At 44.5% G+C, this 23,743-nt stretch overlaps 1 protein-coding gene across 7 annotated transcripts in view; it reads left to right on the top strand.

Annotated features, from left to right (window-relative positions):
- Positions 1–23,743, top strand: part of arid4b (AT-rich interaction domain 4B) — a 239,110-nt gene that overhangs the window by 36,007 nt on the left and 179,360 nt on the right. For 6 of the 7 annotated variants that reach the window (XM_069885135.1, XM_069885139.1, XM_069885133.1 and 3 more), the window contains exon 3: positions 11,792–11,902. In XM_069885135.1, coding sequence (XP_069741236.1) covers positions 11,792–11,902 — 111 coding nt within the window. Of the gene's footprint in view, positions 1–11,791; positions 11,903–20,979; positions 21,066–23,743 lie in introns of those variants that run through there. The other variant, XM_069885138.1, reaches the window with a different exon arrangement.

Below are 23,743 nucleotides of genomic sequence, written 5' to 3'. Positions count from 1 at the left end.
GAGGCGCCAAGATGCACGGTTTGAGGCGTTATCAGCCCACTGGCGGTGGTCAATGTGGCAGGCACCAAGAGATTTCTTTAGGCAGTCCTTGTACCTTTTCTTTGGTGCACCTCTGTCACGGTGGCCAGTGGAGAGCTCGCCATATAACACGATCTTGGGAAGGCGATGGTCCTCCATTCTGGAGACGTGACCCATCCATCGCAGCTGGATCTTCAGCAGTCTTTTGTACTCTCATTACACGTCTTCATCTCTCAGTCTATTTTGTAATTGTTCTGCAAATTTTCGTGCTTCCTCTGGATCCGAGAATAGTCTGTTTTGCTGTCCTGGAATAAATATTTTCAATACCGCTGGATGCTTTAGTATAAATTTATACCCTTTCTTCCATAAAATCGCCTTTGCTGTATTGAACTCCTTTCTCTTCTTCAGGAGTTCAAAACTTATATCTGGATAAATGAAGATTTTTCGCCCTTTGTACTCCAGTGGCTTGTTGTCCTCTCTTACTTTCTCCATTGTTTTCTCCAGTACCTTTTCTCTTGTAGTATATCTTAGGAATTTTACTAAAATAGATCTTGGCTTTTGTTGTGGTTGTGGTTTAAAGGCCAATGCTCTATGTGCCCTTTCTATTTCCATTTCTTGCTGTAGTTCTGGACATCCTAGGATCCTGGGGATCCAATCTTTTAGAAACTCTCTCATATTCTTGCCTTCTTCATCTTCCTTAAGGCCCACTATCTTTATGTTATTTCTTCTCTTATAATTTTCCATTATATCTATTTTCTGAGCTAACAGCTCTTGTGTCTCTTTAACTTTTTTATTAGATTCCTCTAATTTCTTTTTTAAGTCCTCTACCTCCATTTCTACTGCTGCTTCTCGTTCTTCCACCTTGTCCATTCTTTTTCCCATTTCTGATAAGGTCATATCTATTTTATTCACTTTTTCTTCTGTATTGTTTATTCTTCTTCTTAAATCATTAAATTCTTGTGCTTGCCATTCTTTAAATGACTCCATGTATTCTTTAATAAGAGAAAGTATATCCTATGTCTTGCCTTTCCCTTCTTCTTCTATTTCACTGTACTCTTCCTCTTCCTCTTCTTCTTCCTCTGGGTTGGCCATCTGTTGTTTCTTTGTTGTACTTTTCTTCTCTTCTTTCTTGTTTTCGTTGTCTTCTATGTTCTCCTCTTGCTGCAGGTGTTCTGCAGCTGTCATTGCCGGCTGTGGAGATCGACTCCCCAGCTGGTCACCCCTCCCGTCGGTGTATTTTTTTGCATGCGCGGTTGCGCACTTTTACTCGGCTCAGCGAGCCATTTTTGTAGTCCACTTTCTACCGACCTGAGGGAGCGGGTTTCTCTCTCCACCGCGGGCCTCTTCGAACAGGTAAGGCCTTCTCCTTCTTCTTCCGTTGTCTTTTCTTCCTCTCTTCTTACCGTTGGTTTCGATTTTTCTTTTTTCGTCGCCATCTTCTTTCCACCTTTATACTCATTTTACTTTAATTTTTATTTTTGTGCCTTTGTGTTTTCCTTTATTTTTTCCGACTTTTCTGGAGAGGGCTGGAGTTCACCGTCCGGCCACTACTCCATCACGTGACTCCTCCCGTATATTATGTTTTTAATGTATAATTACATTTCAATAAAAGGAACCTTTGAACAGTGTGGCAAAATTTAGACAGGTTGACAAGTGAAGGACCTGTAATATATTTTCAGGTTAGAATGGTGTGTCACTTAGAGGGGAACATTCAGATGGAATGAAATATAGCAATTGTCATTTATGACCTATGGTGAAAGAAAGGTTGTTGAAACACCAACTTCAGTGGCTTGGTTAGTGGAGCAGTTAGTCTAGCACCCTTGGCAGCGCCAGTGACCCAAGTTTGATTTCGGCACGCTGTAAAAAGGTTCGTACATTCTCCCTGTGTCTGTGTGCGTTTCCTCTGGATGCTCCAATTTCCTCCCAACCTTCAAAACTTGTGGGAGTTGATCAGGATATTGGGTGATTATGGGCTTGTAAGGGGCTATTACTGTGCTATATGTCTAAATATTTTTTTTAAATTGAAGAAACAACTAAAGATGGTTAAGTCCTGGTCAATTCTTTGGGAAATTCTTGTTATGATCTGGAACTGGAATGATTGACATCTACCAGCTCCATGTGAGTTATGACTCCAACCACTGGAATGTTTTTTCCTTGATACCTAATTGGACAAATTTGATTTTTCTTACTTTTTTGTGGGCAAGACCAAGCTGGTTAATTTTATACATTGACTGATGCAATCCAGTGTTGTAACTTTAATGGAAGTGTTGGAATTGTGGTATGACTAGTTCTGGAACACAATAATACAGCTGGATGTTGTTAGGTTCCATAGCTTTGCAGTAAGCAATTATATCAGTCATTGCTTGAAACTATTTTGAGTGAATCAAATTGGTTGAAGACTATCTTCTGTTATGGTTGGAATCTCAGAAGGAAAATTAAATGGATTATTTACTTAGAACTTCAGGCTGAATAGAAAGTGCTTAAATCGTGACAAGTCCCTTCATGAATGAGGATATCCAGTGAATCCCCTCTCCTGTTAGTTGCTTAATTTACAGTTACCATTTAAGACTAGATGAGATGTGATTACAGAGCTCTGTCTATTGACACTAGTTTTACTGTGTAATGTGGACGTGTAATTACCTCAACTAGTAATTACCTAGCTCTTGAAATGTCTCCTGCAATGCTTCATATAATTCATCTATACAAGTTATTTCTATCCTATTTGCAAATTACAGAAATTGTTTGCCCATTGATATTGTATTAACTTGAAAGTCTGAGATTGATATGGGTTTTGCATGTGATGTCATCGACGTACTCTGACCCTAAACCTGAAATCTGAAAATACCTGCAGCACTGCTCTACTGAAAGAGCAGTCTTCACTCCAAGGACTGCTCTGAACTAACAAAAACTTGTCCATGAAAAGAGGGCTGATATTTTTCCATCTGTCCTCATGGGTAATGTAAAAGATTGATAACACTATTTTGCATGATCACTGAATCTTGGCTAAAAATAACTTCTCAATCAACATCAGGAAAATGGATATCTGGACATTATCAAGTTGCTGTTTGAGCAGCCATAATGTGGCTGCCATGTTTCCTTTATTGCAATAATGACTGGTTTAAAACTATGTCATTGGCATAAAGCTGAAATGATGTGTTATTTTCTTTAAATTTAGACCTACAGCATGGTAATAAGCTCTTCTGGCCCACGAACCCATGCTGCCCAAATACCTCAATTAACCAACAACCCCACTACATTTTGAAGGGTAGAAGGAAACCGGAGCTCCTGGAGGAAAGGAAACCCATGCAGACATGGGGAAAATGTAAAAACTCCTTACAGACAGTGCCAGATTCAAATCCGATTTGCTGGTGTTGTCATAGCATTGTGCTAACTGCTATGCTAACCGTACCACCCTTTAAATAGAATTATGCATGATTTGAATTTCTGATATTACAGTAAAAAAGCATGGACAGCAATTTAAGCCGTTCTGTTTATCCCGCTGCAACTGGATCCTCAATTTCCTCATTGACAGATCAGAATCAGAATTTTTTTGTCCTGAAACTCGATGTTTTGCGGCAACATCAATAGTCCAAACATTCATATTATAACCATCTTCCGACGTTACTATAAATAAATAAAAATTGCACGAAAAGTAAGGCAATTTCTTTGGTTCATTGATTATTCGGGAATCTGAGGGCAGCGGGGAAGCAGCTGTCCTTGTGTGGTTGAGTGCTCGTCTTTAGACTCCTGTACCTTTTCCCCAATGATAGCAGAGTGAAGGGGGCATGGCCTTGGTGTTGGGAGTCTTTGAGGATACAGGCTGCTGTTTTAAGACACCGCCTCATGTAGATGTCCTTGAGGAAGTGAAGTCTGGTGCCTGTGATGTCACAGGCTGAGTTAACAACCCTCTGGAGTTTATTCTTGTCCTGAGAGTTGGCACCTCCATACCAGGCAGTGATGCAACCAGCCAGAATGCTCTCCATGGTACATCTGTAGATGTTTTTGAGAGTTTTCTGTGACATACTGAATCTCCTCAGACAAAGTATAATTGCTGGAGAGCCTTCTTTGTGATTGCATCAACGTGGAGGCTCCAGGACAGATCCTCGGAGATGTTGACACCCAGGAATTTGAAGTTCTTAACACTCTCCATGACTGAGCGATGAGTATTGGGTCGTTTTCCTGACTTCCTTTTGAAGTCCACAATCACCTCCTTGGTTTTGCTAACATTGAGTGCAAGGTTGTTATTGTTACACCATTCAATGAGCTGATCTATCTCCCTCCTGTACATTTCCTCATTGCCACTTGTGATTCTGCTGACAACTGTGGAGTCGTTGGAAAACTTGTAGATAGCTTTGGAAATGTACCTGGCCACATAGTCATGGGTGTATAATGAGTAGAGCAGTTGGCTAAGCACGCATCCTTGGGGTGCGCCTGTGTTGATGATCAGTGAGGAGGAGACATTGTTTCCAATTCATACTGACTGTGGTCTTCGGATAGAAAAAGGATCCAGTTGCAGGAGGGGGGAGGGGGGGATACAGAGGCCTAAAGTTTGCAGCTTCTTGACCAGCACTGAGGGAACAATGGTATCTAAGGCCGAGCTATAGTCGATGAAGAGCAGTTTTCAAGGTGATCGAGCGCTGAGTGGAGAGCCAGAGATACTGCATCTGCAGTAGAGCGATTGTGACGATAGGTGAATTGCAGTGGGTTCAGATCTTTGCTTAGGTACGTGTTAATTCTGACCATGACCAGCCTCTCGAAGCATTTCATCACAGTAGAAATTAGTGCTACAGATCTCAAACAGTGTGAATTTGCAACATTGTCTCCTACTTGCCAATTATTATCACAGGGTCACCTAAAGGCTACGTGCTTTGATTCTCATTCTTTTCCCTCTAAACTCACAATTGCAATCTATGAACTCATAGTCAATACCACCATTATACATCAAATAGTGGATTGCGATGAATAGTAGAGTCAGAATATAAGATGGAGATTGAGAATCTGGTTGTGTGGTGTCAGAACTACAATATTGCTCTCAACAGTAACAAGACTGAGCTTATTATGGACTTTAGGAAGGGGGAGGTCTGAGGGACTATGCACCTGTCTTCATTGGTGGGATGGCAGTGGGGAGGTTAAGTGCTTCAAGTTCCTGGGTGTATTGGAGGACCTCTCCAACAGTCAGGACATTGAAGCAAGTGTGAAAAAGGTACACCAATTCCTCTACTTTATGAGAAATCTGAGGAGATTTAGCATGTAATCGAATAGCATGTATCATTTTTTGCATTACCCTAAATTACACTGAATAGTTCTACCATGGACTGGTTTCGAGACTCAAATGCTCAGGTACACAAAAGGATGCAGAAAGTGTCAAATCGAGCCAAGTCCATCACATGCACCAGCCTCCTGTCCATTGAAGACATTGTTTGAGATACTGTCTCAAGAAGGCAGCCAAAATAATAAAGTATCCCAATCATCCTGGTTACAATCGCTTCTTACTGCTCCCTTCAGGAAGAAGGTACAGAAGCACCACTAGGTTGAGAATCAAGAACAGGTTTTAGATATCTGGCTCTTAAACCCCAACCATAAACTACTCTGATGCCATCAAAAGATTTGCACTAATTGAAACTCTGAATATTTATTAATCTACCTCTTTCCTGTCTTGGTATATTGTGGTCATTTTAATTTACACTTTTGTTGTTGGTATATCTTGAGTACCTGTATGGCTGAGGCAAGGTGCATCTGTGGCAGTGTGAGCAGTGGAGGAAAAACAGCCACCACGTTGAGGGTCATTAACGACAGTTTTTATTCAAATTCAGCACATCCCTATAAGAGCAGCCTGAGCTCAGCTACCTGGTGCATTGTGACATCATAATCGCTGCCCAGGGTGGGCACTGGAAGGGATGGTGGAGTCGGAGCGAAACCTCCGACAACGCCATTTCCCCATGGCTGCCCCACCACGTGGCAATACAAGCGGGGCTTGTTTGCCATGAGGGTGTGCGCCGCCACACAACTCCCCCTACCCCCCCACCCCAGAACCAGCTACGCATCCTGTTGCTTTGGTGGCCAGCCTTGGCACTTAGGCGTGGCCATCAGCACTGGCTATGATGAGTCCAGATGGGCCACCTTCAAGGCGGTCCACCGTAAAACGTTCCTCCCTTCCCCCAATGTCTAGGGTGAAATTTCCTCCGATCCTGTGCAAGACTTTGTACGGCCCCTTGTACATTCGCTGTAGCGATGCGCCCTGCGGCCCCCTTCGCACGAAAACAAACTGAGCCTTTGAGTTCTTTGGGGAGGTGAATTGGCCAGGTGCTGTGGCGTGTTGGCGGTGGGGGAACCAGGGAGTCTATTCTCCTGCAGAGGTCCACCAGCAGGTTTGAAATCGAGGTCTGAGCTGAAAAACTCACCCGGCAGGGAAAGCGATGCACTGTACACCATCTCCGCTGCCGAGGCTTGTAGGTCCTCCTTGGGTGCTGTCCTAATCCCGAGGAGGACCTAGGGTAGCTCATCCGCCCAATTTGATCCGGAGAGCCTGGGCATGAGCGATGTCTTCAGGTGCCTGTGGAACCTCTCCACCAACCCATTGGTCTGTGGGTGGTATGCTGTGGAGCTTCACCCCCAGGAGCTTCGCCATCTGGGTCCACAGGGCGAACATGAACTGCGCACCTGTCGCTGGTGATGTGCCAGAATCCTAGTTCACATCTCTGCAGAGGTTTCCTTCATCGGGTTAGCCTCCGGCCATCTTGTGGCACAGTCGACCACCATGAGGAGGTAACAAGCCTCCCTTGACACCGGCAGGGGTCCAACGAAATCGATGTGGATGTGTTGGAACCTGCAAGCTGTCGAGTTAAAATTCTGTGTGTCGGTGGACTTTTGAGGTCTGGCACCTGGTGCATTTCCTGGCGAGCTCCACCACCTCTCTCTTGAGTCCATGCCACATGAACCGCTCTGTGACCATACTCACTGCTAGGTGAGCAAGGTCATGGACTAATCTGAAGACCCTCGCTCTCCAGTGCGGCAGGACTACCGGATGTGGCGTATCTGTTGACACTGCAGAGCAGTGTGTCCAGGCTGCTGGCAACTGGACGTCTTCGAGTTTGAAGCCCGAGATGGCGGTCTGAAAGGCTTGCATCTCCGCGTTGTTCCTCTGGGCCTGGGCCAGTTGAGCGTAATCTAGGCTGGGGGCGAGAGTGTTGATGGCAAGTCGTGAGAGTGTATCCGCCACCACGTTGTCCTTTCTAGCCCTGTGTTGGATGTCAGTTGTGAACTCTGACATGTATGAGAGGTGGCGCTGTTGTCTGGCGGCCACGGATCCTTGGTCATCGCCAGCGCCTGGGTGAGGGGCTTGTGGTCTGTGAAGACTGTGAATGGCTTGCCCTTGAGGAAGTAGCGAAAGTGGTGGATGGCCAAGTACAGCGCTAGGAGCTCCTGGTCAAAGGCGCTATATTTGAGTTCTGGTGGGCGCAGCTGCTTGCTGAAAAAGGCCAGCGGGCGCCACTGTCCTTCGAGCCACTGTTCCAGGACCCCCCTAATGCCGTAGCTGAGGCATCCAAGGAGAGTGCCGTGTGCGCCTCTGGCCATGGGTGCACTAGTAGTGTCGCATTGGCTAGGGCCTCCTTCATCGTGACGAAAGCCTTATTCGCCTCTTCCGGCCAGGATAGAGTCTTTTCTTTTGTGGCCATTAGCGCGAAAAATGGGCGCATGGTGCGAGCAGCTCTGGGGATGAAACAATGGTAACAGCTCACCATCCCCTCGAACTCCTGAAGGCCTTTTAGGGTGGGGGGTTTGGGGAAACGGATGGACACTACCTTCTTCGGCGCTGCTGCGGCCCCGGCCACCAATATGGTGTGCCCCAAGAACTGGAGGGTCTCCTTGCCAATCTGGCATTTGGCTGTGTTGACTGTGAGGCCGAAATCCGCCAGGTCAGCAAAGAGGGTGTGGAGGTGGGCTTTGTGTTCGTTGCGGCTGCGACTGGCAATTAATATATTGTCCAGTTAAATGAACACAAAGTCCAAATCCCTCCCTACCGCGTCCATGAGGCACTGGAATATTTGGGCCGTGTTCTTTAGACCGAACGGCATACTCAGGAACTCGAAGAGGCCGAAAGGGGTGATAATGGCCGTCTTACCCACAACTTCTGGATGCACCGGGATTTGATGGCATCCCTGCATGAGGTCCACCTCGGAGAAGATCCGTGTGCCTTGGAGGCTGGCGGAGAAATCCTGAATGTGGGGCACTGGGTACCTGTCGGGGATGGTTGCATCGTTTAACCGCTGGTAGTCCCTACATGGTCTCCAGTCCCCAGACAATTTTGGGTCCATATGGAGCGGTGATGTCCAGGCACTGTCCGAGCACCGGACGATTCTGAGTTCTTGGAGTCTGGAGAACTCCTCCTTTGCTTGCTGGAGCTTCTCAGGTAGCAGCTGTCTGGGCCTAGCGTGCAGGGGGGGGCCTTGAGTGGCCATGTGTTGGAAGACCCCATGCTGGGGCACAGTGGCGTTGAAACATGGCTCTAGGATGGTGGGGAACTCGTGGAGGATGTCGGTGAATTCACCACTGGCACACGGCTACAGCAGTGAATTCGGGCCTTCGGGCATCTGCTGTGTCCAGTCGTGTGGAGTGGAACGTTCGGGCGTTGACCAGCCCCTTGCCCTTCATATTGACCAGGAGACCACGAGTCTACATCTGCTTTGACAGCAGTGCCCGCGGAGGCTAGGACGAACCGCCAGTGGAACTTCTCCCTCCCTATCTGGATCTGTGCCCTGCGGGTGCCGTAGGTCTGGCAGCCCGCAGGGTTGGACCACGAGATTTGGTGCGAGTCGCTAATGCAGTGACGGGGTGGGGGGGGAGGGTGCTCAGCTCAGCCCCTGTGTCCACGAGGAATCATTGCCCAATGGACCTGTCCATCACATGAAGGAGGCTGTTTGTGCGGCCAGCTGTCGCAGCCATTAACCCACAGGGCTAGCGGCACTTACAGGTTTGTTCTCCCCGGCGCTGGTGGTTGAAGCACCAGGGTGACTGGCCCTCCTCTGGCTTGGTCTTGGGGGCGGCGGTCTGCTTGTTCCCGGACGTGCCACCAAGTTGAGGGCTACCTCGATCTCCCTCTTCGTGAGCCAGAGGGCGTCCGCACAGGGTGCTGCCTTTCTTGGGTATGAGAAGTCCTCATCCGTAAGGTCCAGCCGAATGTCCTCTGGCATTTGCTCTAGGAATATTAGGTGGAAGAGAAAACAAGGCTTGTGGTCTTCCACCAGGGCCAGCATCTCGTCCATTAGTGCCGAAGGACTACGGTCTCCAAGCCCATCCAGGTGTAGAAGCCCATTGCTGGGGGGTGAGCCCAAAAGTTCCCAGCTGGGGGGTGGTGGATGATGTTGTCCGCCCTTGCTGCTGTATCTTTGTCCAGAGCGCTCACGACGTGGTAAAACGTTGTAGCATCTGCAAAGATGTTGCGGAGTTGAAACTGTGCTTCTGCCTGCCTGAAGCAAGTTCTTGCTTGGTTGGTGAGTCCAAAAGGGGCGGGAAGCTTAATGGAGACAGCGTTAAGCTCTGCCGAATCCATGGTGTTCAGGGGTCCAGAAATGCGTCTGGGCTCGTCGGGGTCACCACTGTGGCAGTGTGAGCAGTGGAGGAAACACAGCCACCATGTTGAGGGTCATTAATGACTGTTTTTATTCAAATTCAGCACGTCCCTATAAGGGCAGCAGGAGCTCAGTCACCTGCTGCATTGTGATGTCATAATCGCTGCCCAGGGTGGGCACTGGAAGGGATGGTGGAGTCGGAGAGAAACCTCTGACGATGCCATTTCCCCATGGCTGCCCCACCACGTGGCGATACAAGTGGGGCCGGTTCACCATGAGAATGTGTGCCACCACAATGCTTTATATTGTGGTTATGTATGTGATAATTAACTTACATTCATTCTGTTGAAAACTTGTATCTCAGAGACATTAAGATTATCGATCTGTTGACAAAAGGACTATCATTTGTGTGTGCGTGAGCTGTTTCTTCAGTTGTAAATGGAGGAAGTAATTTGGTGCTTAAAGATTCTAGCTGTCTTTATTATGTTACTCTGTCAGTTGACATAAGCATTGAGTGGTATTGGCAGAGACCGTGCTTTTGCTGTAAATTATTACCATATCTGTATAATATATGACCTCAAATTTGTTCTCTGGTGTATTATACCTTGATCAGTCTGTTGCTTTTGTGCCTAATATTAAATGTAAACAGTCGATATGGGGGTAAACATACTGCTATTTATTCTAATTTACATGGTTGGTTCATTCTGTAGCCTGAAAAACTGAATGAGAATAGAATTAACATCCTGGATAAAGTTCACGTTTAGATACAGCAAAGAAAAAGTGAAGAGAGATTCTGCATTTGTCAGCGAGTGTTGGAACTACTGTCTCTGCACATGGTGCAGTACAGGTTGAAATAAATGGAAATTTAAATTTTTTGATATTAACAAATGCCCAAACAATTACATTTTAAAATTATTATTGGATGGCTAATCCTTGTACTTGTATTGCTCATCAAATGTTGATCTAAAAGAAGAGATTTTCTAGAATTTTCACTAACATGTGTCCTGTACATTTAATTGGAAAAATAACAATATGTTTATCCCCATTTTCATTTCCTCTTTCCTGAAGCCCAAACAGATATTCAGGTGGAAAATATGGAATTAATAAGTCGATGATTCTAAAAGTAGTGGTGTCTGAGCCACTACAACTGGCACGTAGCCCCCTTGGGTGAAAGTTATCAGTCATGATCATTCCACATCTATTAAATAGATAAGTAGATAAACAGGAAAGATGCTAGAAACACACAAAATGCTGGAGGAAGTCAACAGATCAGACATCATCCATGGAAGACAAAAGATAATCAATGCTTCGAGCCAAAACCCTCATTATTATTATTCTAACTTCTTCATAAACCAGTATCTAAAATTATAATGTGGTACGAAGAAAATATAATGAACTATAATTGATTTCCAGATTTTGAACTGTGTTAATCTCTCATTTTTTATTTCTTGAATCTGGATGACCTTCTGCATCAGTTGAGGTGTGTCCCATTCCAAATAGATCTGTTGATTCAAAAACTGAACCAAAATGAAACGAGCATCTTCATTTTGGGAACTTCTGTTATTTTTTAACCAAAGTGCAACCAAGTGGAAAAGTTCAGATAGTAACAATCTTCAATGTCTGTGGCTCTTGTAGTTTATCTTCTAATACTGTATTATGATCTGTTCATGAATATTTTTCACTGGGAAATCACAAGCAGAGTGAAGTGGGTAACATAATTTTTTAAAGGAGTTCTGAATCAAGTAAGGAACTGAGATAATCCCTTCTTTTCTAAAAGCTTCTAATGAAGACAATTTGATTTGAAAGCTTACTGAAAAAGCCACACATTATTAAATTGTTTTGGCTGTTACTCCTTCAACTTTCAGTTCTCAGGTTGCACCTGTTTGGTGTTCAGAGTGTAATTGTGTTGCAGTGTAAGGCACTGTTTCCCCTTTAACCAGCAGGGAATAGAACATGAGTTCTCTCAGTTGTCTTAATATTCTATCAAGACAAATGGGAAGCAAGCACTCGTGAGATTCAGTAGACGGCTTGCTGTTTGCTGTCTTCAGCAAGTTCAGATAATGTCCTCAGCACATTTCAAGCAGCAATACAAGCAGCAATACCTCTTGTGGAAGTTGAGTATTGTGTGGTGCAAGGGTTTAGTAGTACTTAACTAAAGTTAACCAGACCAACGATGTTGAAGTATGCTTTTGTTTATTTTTAAGGCAATCGATGAACCTCCTTATCTAACAGTTGGTACTGATGTGAGTGCTAAATACAGAGGAGCATTCTGTGAAGCCAAGATCAAGGCAGCAAAAAGGCTTGTCAAGGTTAAGGTATGTAAGTCATTGGTAACAAAAGAATTATGGTAGTAAATTTTTGCTTCTCATTATGTTTTCTGGTGTAATATTTCTGTGTTATTAATATTGGTGCCCAGTTGTCAAGCTTTGCACAATATTGAAGCTGAATTCCCTGAAATATTTTGAATCTAATCAGTGATATTATGTGTTGCTATGTCAGAGAAGATAATTTCTTATTACCTTTTGACATTTTGTCAGCTGTGTTTGCGTGTGATTTCTGGCTAAGGATTAGTTAGGTTTATTTGTTAAAAAAGATTTTGATGGCATAAAATGTAGTTTCAATCCCTCAGGTAAAATTGTACAGTTCAACTCTTGATTATCCGAAATGGTCAGGACTGGGGCTATGTCAGATAAACTTTTTTTTAGGGAGAACTGGTCACTTTTTAAAAACCGCCCAGTAGCAACTGCAAATCACTTGTATCAATGTTTAAAAAAACAACACTGCAACGCCACTGCCAATCACCGAGACCTCCCAACTGCCGCCACTGATCCCCACTACATCCCCACCCTTGCTGTTGATCCCTAGGGAGGCTTTCCAGGCCAGTGAAACATTCACTGGCGAGTGGGCAGGCTCCTGTATCCCTGGTCACTGGAGCTCCTGTCGCCTGACTGAATCCTCCCCTCGGCCTACTACCGCACATGCACACCGGACCTCCCCGGTGTGTGTGTGCAGTAGCAGGCCGAGGGGAGGGTTCGGAGTCAGCATTGGGAGCTCCAGTGTGCCGAGGAGGGAGAGAGGGAAGGTGAGGGGAGGGAATACCACTGACCCCGAGGTCTGCTCCTCCCGGGTGACCGCTCTCTTTGATGTCACCGGGACAAGTGATTCTTCTGACTGCAGTGGCGCACAGTTTGAGAGGGAGAGTTGGAGAGAAAAGTCAATAGGGGTAGGTAAAGAAGAAATGAAAAGAGGGGGGGAGGGAGTTACCTAAAACTAGGACAATTGTCGTTCTAATTTCATGTCGGGTGAATTTTGTTTTCAACCTGTGAGGTCAGTTTGGCTCCGAGATAAATGAGGATTTCTGATTTGTTTTGGATATCCTCATTTATCTGAAATTTAAATATTTTTTCAGATAAATGAGGATTTTGGAGAATTTGATTTTGGAGCTGCATATGTGAAGTTCTCTGTCCCCCTCGTGTTTTTAATTGAGGGATATCATTAACCTGATCTAAATATGCCTGGATTCACTTATGATGCTTTGTGTTGTATAGCTTTTTGATTCTATAATGGAAAAAAAAATTATGAGACTTAAAGTCTACGTCTGCTTTGACAGGACCAATTACATGTTAATGTTTTTTGGAAACATTGTTTTGTAGCAATTATCTCACCTAATTATCCTAAATAATGGCGTTAATTCTGCAAATGTTCAAGTTGTGGTTTTAAACCTGAACTATATTTTTGAGGTCGCTTCTTCGTTCACTTTTGGTTAAGCAATTATGATGAACCTAGTAAAATAAGATGGCATTGGGTCACAAAACCTTTTTGTACAGAGAGATTGTTATAATATCACATTGTAGAGGGAGAATATCATCAGAAGATGGTGATTTATCAGTGGAAATACTTCTTTCTTTTCTTTCTTTCTTTGGCTTGGCTTCGCGGACGAAGATTTATGGAGGGGGTAAAAAGTCCACGTCAGCTGCAGGCTCGTTTGTGGCTGACCAGTCCGATGCGGGACAGGCAGACACGATTGCAGCGGTTGCAAGGGAAAATTGGTTGGTTGGGGTTGGGTGTTGGGTTTTTCCTCCTTTGCCTTTTGTCAGTGAGGTGGGCTCTGCGGTCTTCTTCAAAGGAGGCTGCTGCCTGCCAAACTGTGAGGCGCCAAGATGCACGGTTTGAGGCGTTATCAGCCCACTGGCGGTGGTCAATGTGGCAGGCACCAAGAGATTTCTTTAGGCAGTCCTTGTACCTTTTCTTTGGTGCACCTCTGTCACGGTGGCCAGTGGAGAGCTCGCCATATAATACGATCTTGGGAAGGCGATGGTCCTCCATTCTGGAGACGTGACCCATCCAGCGCAGCTGGATCTTCAGCAGCGTGGACTCGATGCTGTCGACCTCTGCCATCTCGAGTACCTCGACGTTAGGGGTGTGAGCGCTCCAATGGATGTTGAGGATGGAGCGGAGACAACGCTGGTGGAAGCGTTCTAGGAGCCGTAGGTGGTGCCGGTAGAGGACCCATGATTCGGAGCCGAGCAGGAGTGTGGGTATGACAACGGCTCTGTATACGCTTATCTTTGTGAGGTTTTTCAGTTGGTTGTTTTTCCAGACTCTTTTGTGTAGTCTTCCAAAGGCGCTATTTGCCTTGGCGAGTCTGTTGTCTATCTCATTGTCTCATTGGAAATACTTAGAACCATAGAATACTACAGCACAGAAGCAGGGCCTTTGTGTCTTCTTGTCTCCCTCCATACCCCTCCCATCCATGTACCTGTCCAAATTTTTTTTTAATGTCAAAATTGAGCCTGCATTTACCAATTCAATTGCCAACTAATTGCATACTCCCACCACTCTGTGCTTAAAGAAATTCACGCTAATGTCCCCTTTAAACTTTTCCCCTTTCACCCTTAATCTATGTCCTTTAGTTTTTATCTACCCAACCTCAGTGGGAAAAGCTTGCTTGCATTTACTTTATCAATACCCATCATAATTTGTCTTCCTTATCCCTCTACGCTCGAGGGAGTAAAGTCCTAACGTTTCCCTATATCTCAATTCTTCAAGTCTCGGCAACATTCTTGTATATCTCCTCTGCATGCTTTCAATATTATTGATATACTTCCTGTAGTTATGTGACCAAAACTGCACACAATACTCCAAATTTAGCCTCGCCAATGCCTTACACAACTTCACCATAACATTCCAACTCCTATTCTCAATACTTTGATTTATGAAGGTCTATGTAGCAAAAGCTCTCTTGATGACTCTATCTACCCGTGTTGCCACTTTCAGGAAATTGTCTATCTATATTTCCAGATCCCTTTGTTTTGTTGCACTCCTCAGTGTCCTACCATTTACCATCCTTCTAAAGTGCAAAACCTCAGTATAGTAAAAGTCCAAAATTCTGGATGCCAGAAACCAGACCTCAAAAACTCTCAAACTTTTTAAAATTTAGCAGGCACACAAAACTCAAATCGGTCAACCAGTTTACCTATCTTGGCTGCACCATTTCATCAGATGCAAGGATCGACAACGAGATAGACAACAGACTCGCCAAGGCAAATAGTGCCTTTGGAAGACTACACAAAAGAGTCTGGAAAAACAACCAACTGAAAATCCTCACAAAGATAAGCGTATACAGAGCCGTTGTCATACCCACACTCCTGTTCAGCTCCGAATCATGGATCCTCTACCGGCAACACCTACGGCTCCTAGAACGTTTCCACCAGCGTTGTCTCCGCTCCATCCTCAACATTCATTGGAGCGCCTTCATCCCTAACATCGAAGTACTCGAGATGGCAGAGGCCGACAGCATCGAGTCCACGCTGCTGAAGATCCAGCTGCGTTGGGTGGGCCACGTCTCCAGAATGGAGGACCATCGCCTTCCCAAGATCGTGTTATATGGCGAGCTCTCCACTGGCCACCGTGACAGAGGTGCACCAAAGAAGAGGTACAAGGACTGCCTAAAGAAATCTCTTGGTGCCTGCCACATTGACCACCGCCAGTGGACTGATATCGCCTCAAACCGTGCATCTTGGCGCCTCACAGTTTGGCGGGCAGCAACTTCCTTTGAAGAAGACCGCAGAGCCCACCTCACTGACAAAAGACAAAGGAGGAAAAACCCAACACCCAACCCCAACCAACCAATTTTCCCCTGCAACCGCTGTAACCGTGTCTGCCTGTCCCGCATTGGACTTGTCAGCAACAAACGTGCCTGCAGCTGACGTGGACATTTACCCCCTCTATAAATCTTCGTCTGCCAAGCCAAGCCAAAGAAGAAGATAAGTGCCACAGATGCACAGAGTCGCGGAAATGAATGAATAAATATTTATTTGTTTTTTTGTACTTTGTATTTTACGTGAAAAAATGTTTCATTGATGAACTATCAAAATTTACTTGTTATCTTTATTCTCCTTAAATTTGAATTTTAAAAGTACTGCGTTAGAATCTGGAAAATCCAAAAATCTGGACTGACCCAATCCCTGAGCAGTCCAGACTTTAAATTTGAGAAGTCATATTTTGGGCTCTGATTCAAACATATGCTCATCCAGTGAATGGCATTATGACTTTTCATCTCTCAGACACTACTCTCAGTGCTGTCTGCTTCCTCGCTTCTGAAGCTTTCCCACTTAATTATATTATTGATCAAATGTGAAGTGACTAATCAGAGGTTTCTGAGATAATACGAACATGGCAACCAACTCTTGTTTTCTCTTCTCTTTGGCTTGGCTTCGCAGACGAAGATTTATGGAGGGGGTAAATGTCCACGTCAGCTGCAGGCACGTTTGTGGCTGACAAGTCCGATGCGGGACAGGCAGACACGGTTGCAGCGGTTGCAGGGGAAAATTGGTTGGTTGGGGTTGGGTGTTGGGTTTTTCCTCCTTTGCCTTTTGTCAGTGAGGTGGGCTCTGCGGTCTTCTTCAAAGGAGGTTGCTGCCCGCCAAACTGTGAGGCGCCAAGATGCACGGTTTGAGGCGTTATCAGCCCACTGGCGGTGGTCAATGTGGCAGGCACCAAGAGATTTCTTTAGGCAGTCCTTGTACCTTTTCTTTGGTGCACCTCTGTCACGGTGGCCAGTGGAGAGCTCGCCATATAACACGATCTTGGGAAGGCGATGGTCCTCCATTCTGGAGACGTGACCCACCCAGCGCAGCTGGATCTTCAGCAGCGTGGACTCGATGCTGTCGACCTCTGCCACCTCGAGTACTTCGACGTTAGGGATGAAAGCGCTCCAATGGATGTTGAGGATGGAGCGGAGACAACGCTGATGGAAGCGTTCTAGGAGCCGTAGGTGGTGCCGGTAGAGGACCCATGATTCGGAGCCGAACAGGAGTCTGGGTATGACAACGGCTCTGTATACGCTTATCTTTGTGAGGTTTTTCAGTTGGTTGTTTTTCCAGACTCTTTTGTGTAGTCTTCCAAAGGCGCTATTTGCCTTGGCGAGTCTGTTGTCTATCTCATTGTCGATCCTTGCATCTGATGAAATGGTGCAGTCGAGATAGGTAAACTGGTTGACCGTTTTGAGTTTTGTGTGCCCGATGGAGATGTGGGGGGGCTGGTAGTCATGGTGGGGAGCTGGCTGATGGAGGACCTCAGTTTTCTTCAGGCTGACTTCCAGGCCAAACATTTTGGCAGTTTCCGCAAAGCAAGACGTCAAGCGCTGAAGAGCTGGCTCTGAATGGGCAACTAAAGCGGCATCGTCTGCAAAGAATAGTTCACGGACAAGTTTCTCTTGTGTCTTGGTGTGAGCTTGCAGGCGCCTCAGATTGAAGAGACTGCCATCCGTGCGGTACCGGATGTAAACAGCGTCTTCATTGTTGGGGTCTTTCATGGCTTGGTTCAGCATCATGCTGAAGAAGATTGAAAAGAGGGTTGGTGCGAGAACACAGCCTTGCTTCACGCCATTGTTAATGGCGTGAAGCTCCAAGAAAAGTGCAGAGAACAAAACAAAGGACTCTACATCAGCTTTGTTGACCTCACCAAAGCCTTCGACACCGTGAGCAGGAAAGGGCTTTGGCAAATACTAGAGCGCATCGGATGTCCCCCAAAGTTCCTCAACATGATTATCCAACTGCACGAAAACCAACAAGGTCGGGTCAGATACAGCAATGAGCTCTCTGAACCCTTCTCCATTAACTCTTGTTTTATACCTTTGTCATATCACGAATATTAAATTCAAGGTATGACAAAAGGTACAAGATATATTAAGGACTGTAACACAGAAGGAACTCCTATGTCCTTTGAATAATTAAGACACAAATACAGAATGGCCAGTGGGACGTTCTTCTTTTTTCTCCAGGTTCAATCGTTCTTAAGAGAAAGATGGGGTCCAATGTTGACCCCACCTGAAATTAGTGAATGAATGGTTTGCTTGGGGAATACATCCAAATTTAGAACAAAAATGTACTATGCTCTGCAAAGCGAAAGTGCAAAACCAGGATTGCAGAGGTCAAGAGGAAGATGGGAGTCAAGCTTAGGTGTGGTGATTTCAGAAAGAAGCTGGTCAGATTGGTGTAAGGACAGCGTGACATCAATTATATATGCAAGATATGGACTGGTTCAGTATAATTTTTTTACACCATATATATCTTACCCCACAAGGTTAGACAGACCAAAAGCCGAAATTTCAGAGATGTGTTTCAGATTATAAATATAAAAACGTAGTTTCCACAACTGTACTTTTATATAATTAAAACATATGTAAGCTCTGTCGGTGAACAGATCTGTATGTATAGAAGGGGAGGAAGGGAGAGACTGTTTTGTTTTTGTTTGTTGTGTTTGTGAGAAAAAGTTTAATAATATTGTATATTTAAAATGTCACTGTATAATTTTTGAAAATAAAATATTCATTAAAAAAGAGTTAACAGTTGGAAACATGGTTTTGGAAACAATTCAAACTCGCACATTTGCTTAAAAGTGGTGTTTTGCAACAGCATTTGACTTCATTGTAAAAAATGTCTCTTCACTAGAAACTATTTTGGGCTGAATAGTGGTGATTGAGACAAAATGTGACATGAATCACCAAGTGTAGAGCAAATGAAAGTAAAAAAAGCTGTAAATGCTGGAAATCAGGATCTATAGAAAGAGAAACCAAGCTTCAAGTGTCCAAGATGGTAGTGCCTGAGCTCAGCAGAAGCTATGAGGAGTTGCAGACTCCGGGGGAACAGCGGACCAGCATAGGGCATGAAAAATGAGGCACCCCCATCCCACCCATTGATATAGATAAGCAAAGGAGATGACCCTACAGGACTGTGACCACAGTGGTGGATCAGCGAGGGGCACAGCAACTGAAGGACCCTTAAGGGATGGTGACCACATCAGTAGACCAGTGAGGGGCTCAGTGGCTGAGGGACACACTGGTTGCGGGCCTTTGGTGACTTACGATTGGGGGACCGACACAAGTTGTGGGCTGCTGGACAATGGCTCATGAGAAACAAGGTATTGCAGCCAGGATTTGTTAGGGTGCTGAGGGCAAGTAGGGCCTCAGGAGCTGAGATCATGTTGGAGATTTGGACCTGGAGCTTGGATTGTCGATGAATCAAGCAGGAGTCTGTGCGACCGGAGAGGCTGCGAGACTGCCGGAGGGGAATCCACAGACACAGTCCCTCAGAAGGGACTCTCTTTTACTTCTCTTTCTCTTGTACTGTAAGGGGTGCTAGGCAATACTAATGGTGACTGTTTGACTGCCTTCTGGCAGGCAAAATTTAAAGTAAAAAATGGCAGCGCTGCCGTTGGTGTGGACCCATGGAGAGCAGGGAGCAAAGTCAGAGCGTCGTCTGCAGGATCCAACCACCTAGTCAGACTGCCATTGGCTCTGTACAGGCTTTAAATGGCCTGTTAAAGGAGCTGATGGTGGCTTATTTTAAAATCCTGCGACCGTGGGTCCTGGGCCCTAGGTGGCGGCGCCCCTGATCGTCAGAAGCAATGAGGGGAAGGAAAGAACTGGCGTAAAGCACCAGAAAATTGGCAGATCACTACACCCCTCCCCCCCATTTGGGAAGGAGATGCAGAGGAGAACACCCACAGGACAGTGACCACGGTGGCGGACCAGCAAGGGGCTCTGAGGCTGAAGAACACACAAGTGGTAGGCTGTTGTTGACTCGGGGCAAAGAATCCATGCAGACTGAGAGTTGCTGATGAACTGCGGTCAAAGGTCTCGCACTATGTTGTGAACTGCTGGAGAATGGCTGAAGGGGCACCAGGTGTCAGAACTGACATACGAGAGGATACTGATGGGCCTGGAGGCTTCCTGATCATGTCGGAGGTTTGGATCAGGAGCTCGGCTTGCTGATGGTTTGGATTGAAGTCAGTGTGGCTATGGTGCTGGACACAAATCTACAGATATTCATTGACTCTGGTGTCTTTTTGGCTTCTCTTTCTCTGGCTGTGCTGGGAAATCTCTGTTGATGGTGTGTCTGCCTTACAGTAGACTGAAGGAAATTTCGGGTAATATCACATTTTCAATTCTACTACATGACAATAAACTAATCTTATCTATCATGTCTGTTACATTTTTAATACATTATTAATATAAACCTTGAACCCAGAGTTAATGTTTTTGATCAAAATCTATTCATTAGTGCTGACTGGTGTAGTGCAGAGACCCATGACCACTCAAAAAGGAGAAGTCTCATTCAGGTGGTACAAAGAATTCATTGAATCATAGAATTATACAGCAAAGAAATTGGTCTTTCTGGCCCATCATGATCAGCAAGGAAAACACTTTACTGCTCAGATCTCCTTTAATTTCCTCTCCCTCATCTTCAACCTGTGCCCTCCAGTTCTCAACTGCCCTGCGCTGGGAACACGTCTTTGACTATCTAACCTAACTATTCTGCTAATCTTTTGAACACCTCTGTGGAGTCATTGTTCATCCCTTACATTCTAATGAGAATACACAGTGATGTCCAAGCTCCCCTTATAACTAGTCTTCCATTCCAGCCAACATGAGAGTGAATCTCTTCTGCACTTCCTGCATTGCTACCACATCCTTCCTGAAGTGTGGAGACCAAATCTGTATACAATTCCCAATAACCAATGTTTTGTACAGGTCCACCATGATATCCTAACTCTCATATGCAATGCCTCGGCCAGTGAAGGCTAGAAACTATAGGGAGCCTTGGTTTTCAAAAGATATTGGGAACTGGGTTTGGAGGAAGAGGGATGTGTACAACAGGTATAAACAGCAGGGACTAGGTGAATTGCTTGAGGAATATAAGGAATGTAAAAAAAAAATCTTAAGCAAGAAATTAGAAAGGCGAAAAGGAGATATAAAGTTGCTTTGGCAGGCAAAGTAAAAATAAATCCAAAGGGTTTCTATAGGTGTATTAAAAGTAAAAGAATATTGAGGGATAAAATCGGGCTCCGTGAAAAGAAGCGAGAAATTTTAAATGATTTTTTTCTTCAGTGTTCACTAAGGAAAAGAATATCGAGCCAGATGAAGTGAAGAAATATGGTAGGGAAGTCATGGATAATATAAGGATTAATGAGGAGGTTAGTGTACAAATAATTGACAGATATATTTAAAATGTCACTGGCAACGGGGGAGGTGCTGGAGGACTGGGAGGGTGGCTCATGTTGTTCCGCGCTCAAAAAAGGATCCAAAAGTAAACCTGGTAATTATAGGCCTGTAAGTCTGACGTCGATGATGGGTAAATTAACGGAAAGTGATCTTCAAGGTATTTGGTATTTGGAAGGACAGGGATTGATTTGGAGGAGTCAGCATGATTTTGTACGGGGCAGATCATGTTTAATCAATCTTGTAGAGTTTTTGAGGCGGTTACTAAAAAGGTTGATGAGGGGAAGTCTGTGGATGTTGTCTATTTGGACTTTAGTAAGGCTTTTGACAAGGTTCCCAATAAAATGTTAGTAAGGAAGGTGGAAGCATTAGGTATTAATGATGAAGTAGTGAAATGGATTCATCAGTGGTTGGGTGGGAGATGCCAGAGAGTAGTGGTGGAAAATTGTTTGTCGAATTGGAGGCCAGTGACCAATAGAGTGCCTCTGGGATTGGTACTAGGTCCACTGCTGTTTGTTTATATTAATGATCTAGATGATAGAGTGGTAAATTTGCAGATGATACAAATGTTGGCAGTGTTGTGAACAGTGAGGAAGATTATCAAAGCTTACAGGGTGATTTAGGTCAGTTAGAAGAGTGGGTTTGAAAATGGCAGATGGAGTTTACTACTGATAAATGTGAGGTGCTACATTTTGGTAGGGCTAATCAAAATAGGACATACATGTTCAATGGTAGACAATTTAGGAGTCATGGTACATAATTCCCTGAAAGTTGCATCACATGTAGATAGGGTGGTGAAGAAGGCATTTGGTATGTTGGTTTTCATAAATCAGAGAATACAATACAGGAGTTGGGATGTTATGTTGAAGTTGTATAAGGCATTGGTGAGGCTAAATTTGGAATACTGTGTGCAGTTTTGGTCGCCTGAATTACAGGAAAGATATAAACAGTGTAGAGAGAGTGCAGAGGAGGTTTATGAGAATGTTGCCGGGGTTTCAGGGTGAGTTACAGGGAAAGATTGAGCTGGCTGGGACTTTTTCCCTGGAGCAAAGATGATGAAGGGGTGATAGAGGTATTCAAAATTATAAGGGGGAGAGATAGAGTAAATGTGGATAGGCTTTTTCCACTGAGAGTGGGGGAGATTCAAACAAGAGGGCATGGATTGAGGGTAAAAGGGGAGAAGTTTAGAGGAAACATGAGGGGGAATTTCTTCATGCAGAGGGTGGTGGGGGTGTGGAATAAACTTGTGGTAGAAGTCAGATTGATGTTAATATTTAAGAAAAAGTTGGCTAGGTATATGGACGGGAGAGGTATGGAGGGTTATGGGCTGAATGTGTGTCAGTGGGACTAGATGGGAGAAGATATTCAGAACGGACTATAAGGGCCAAACTGGCCTGTTTCTGTGGTGTAAATGGTTATATGGCTATATGCCAAATACTTTCTTTTAGATTCTATCTATCTGTGTTGCCACTTTCATTAAGCTGTGCACTTGCACATGAGGTCAATTACTCAATATCTCCTACCAGAATTTGATTTGTCAAAGTGCATCACTTCACTTGTCTGGATTAAATTCTGTCATCCCCTCATCCTCCCAACTGTCCAGTTGATCTATGTATCTTCAGAAATCCTTCTTCACTATTTGTGAGCACCAATTTTTGTGTCATCTGCAAATTTATTAATGAGGCTATTTACATTCTCACCTGAGTCAGAAATATGTTACAAACAGCAATGATCCCAACACCGATGCCTGCAGAACACCATTTGTTGCAGACATCCAGTCAGAAAACTACCCATCCAACACTCCCCACTATCACTGCCCATTTGCCAGGAACACTTAGATGTTCCATATAAACAGCTGAAGAAGCACCAAACCACCCACCTATGTGCCCTGCCAAGTTCTTCCTGTTCAACTTATGTCACTTTGACCTTGCTTGTCAGCTCAGAACCTTCAGAACTGCTGAAAGCAAGCCATTTATCAGTCCCAAGTTTTCTTATGAAGAATGAGTTTCTGGTTAGTTTATTAGGAAAATTACCTTGATGATGGGAGATCAGATTGCACCAAAAGAATTTATGTTTGAAATATCTGGAAATAAGAAACTTGACAAAATGAAATACATTGAGTTTAAAGATCGTCTAGCAGGTTGTGATTACCTTCAGATTTCACCATCTGCAGTCTTTTTTCTTATCCGGTTGATAATTATAATTAATTTATTGCTGTAGTCATTGTAGAATGCATATGTATACCAAAATTCTTGCTTGCTACAGCTGAATAGGGACTGCACAAAAAGCAACATAATTTGTACATGTTAAATTGAAAAAGAGATAATAAATACAAAAGATAGGCAATAAATATTCACAGTTATCACAGTGTAAGAAAAAAATGTGTAGTTAGAATAGTGCAGACAATCCTTTTGTGGTGTCGGTGCAGTGCATGATTAGTGTAAAAGGGGGGAGGTTCAAGAGCCTGAGAGCTGTTGGAAAGAATCTGTTCTTGAACCTGGAGGTGTTGGTCTTCAGGCTTCTGTGCCTGTTATCCAAAGGTAGCAGGGAGAACAGATTGTGACCAGGGTGATGTTAGCAATCCAAGTCTTTGTGATTTCTATTTGATGGAAATTTGGTTCACTGTTCTGCTAGAATGATGAAGCAGCTCTTG

Source organism: Narcine bancroftii, chromosome 6 (assembly GCF_036971445.1).
Source record: "Narcine bancroftii isolate sNarBan1 chromosome 6, sNarBan1.hap1, whole genome shotgun sequence".
NCBI lineage: Eukaryota > Metazoa > Chordata > Chondrichthyes > Torpediniformes > Narcinidae > Narcine > Narcine bancroftii.
The sequence above is the reverse complement of the archived record's forward strand: the minus strand, read 5'-3'. Positions and strand labels throughout refer to the sequence as shown.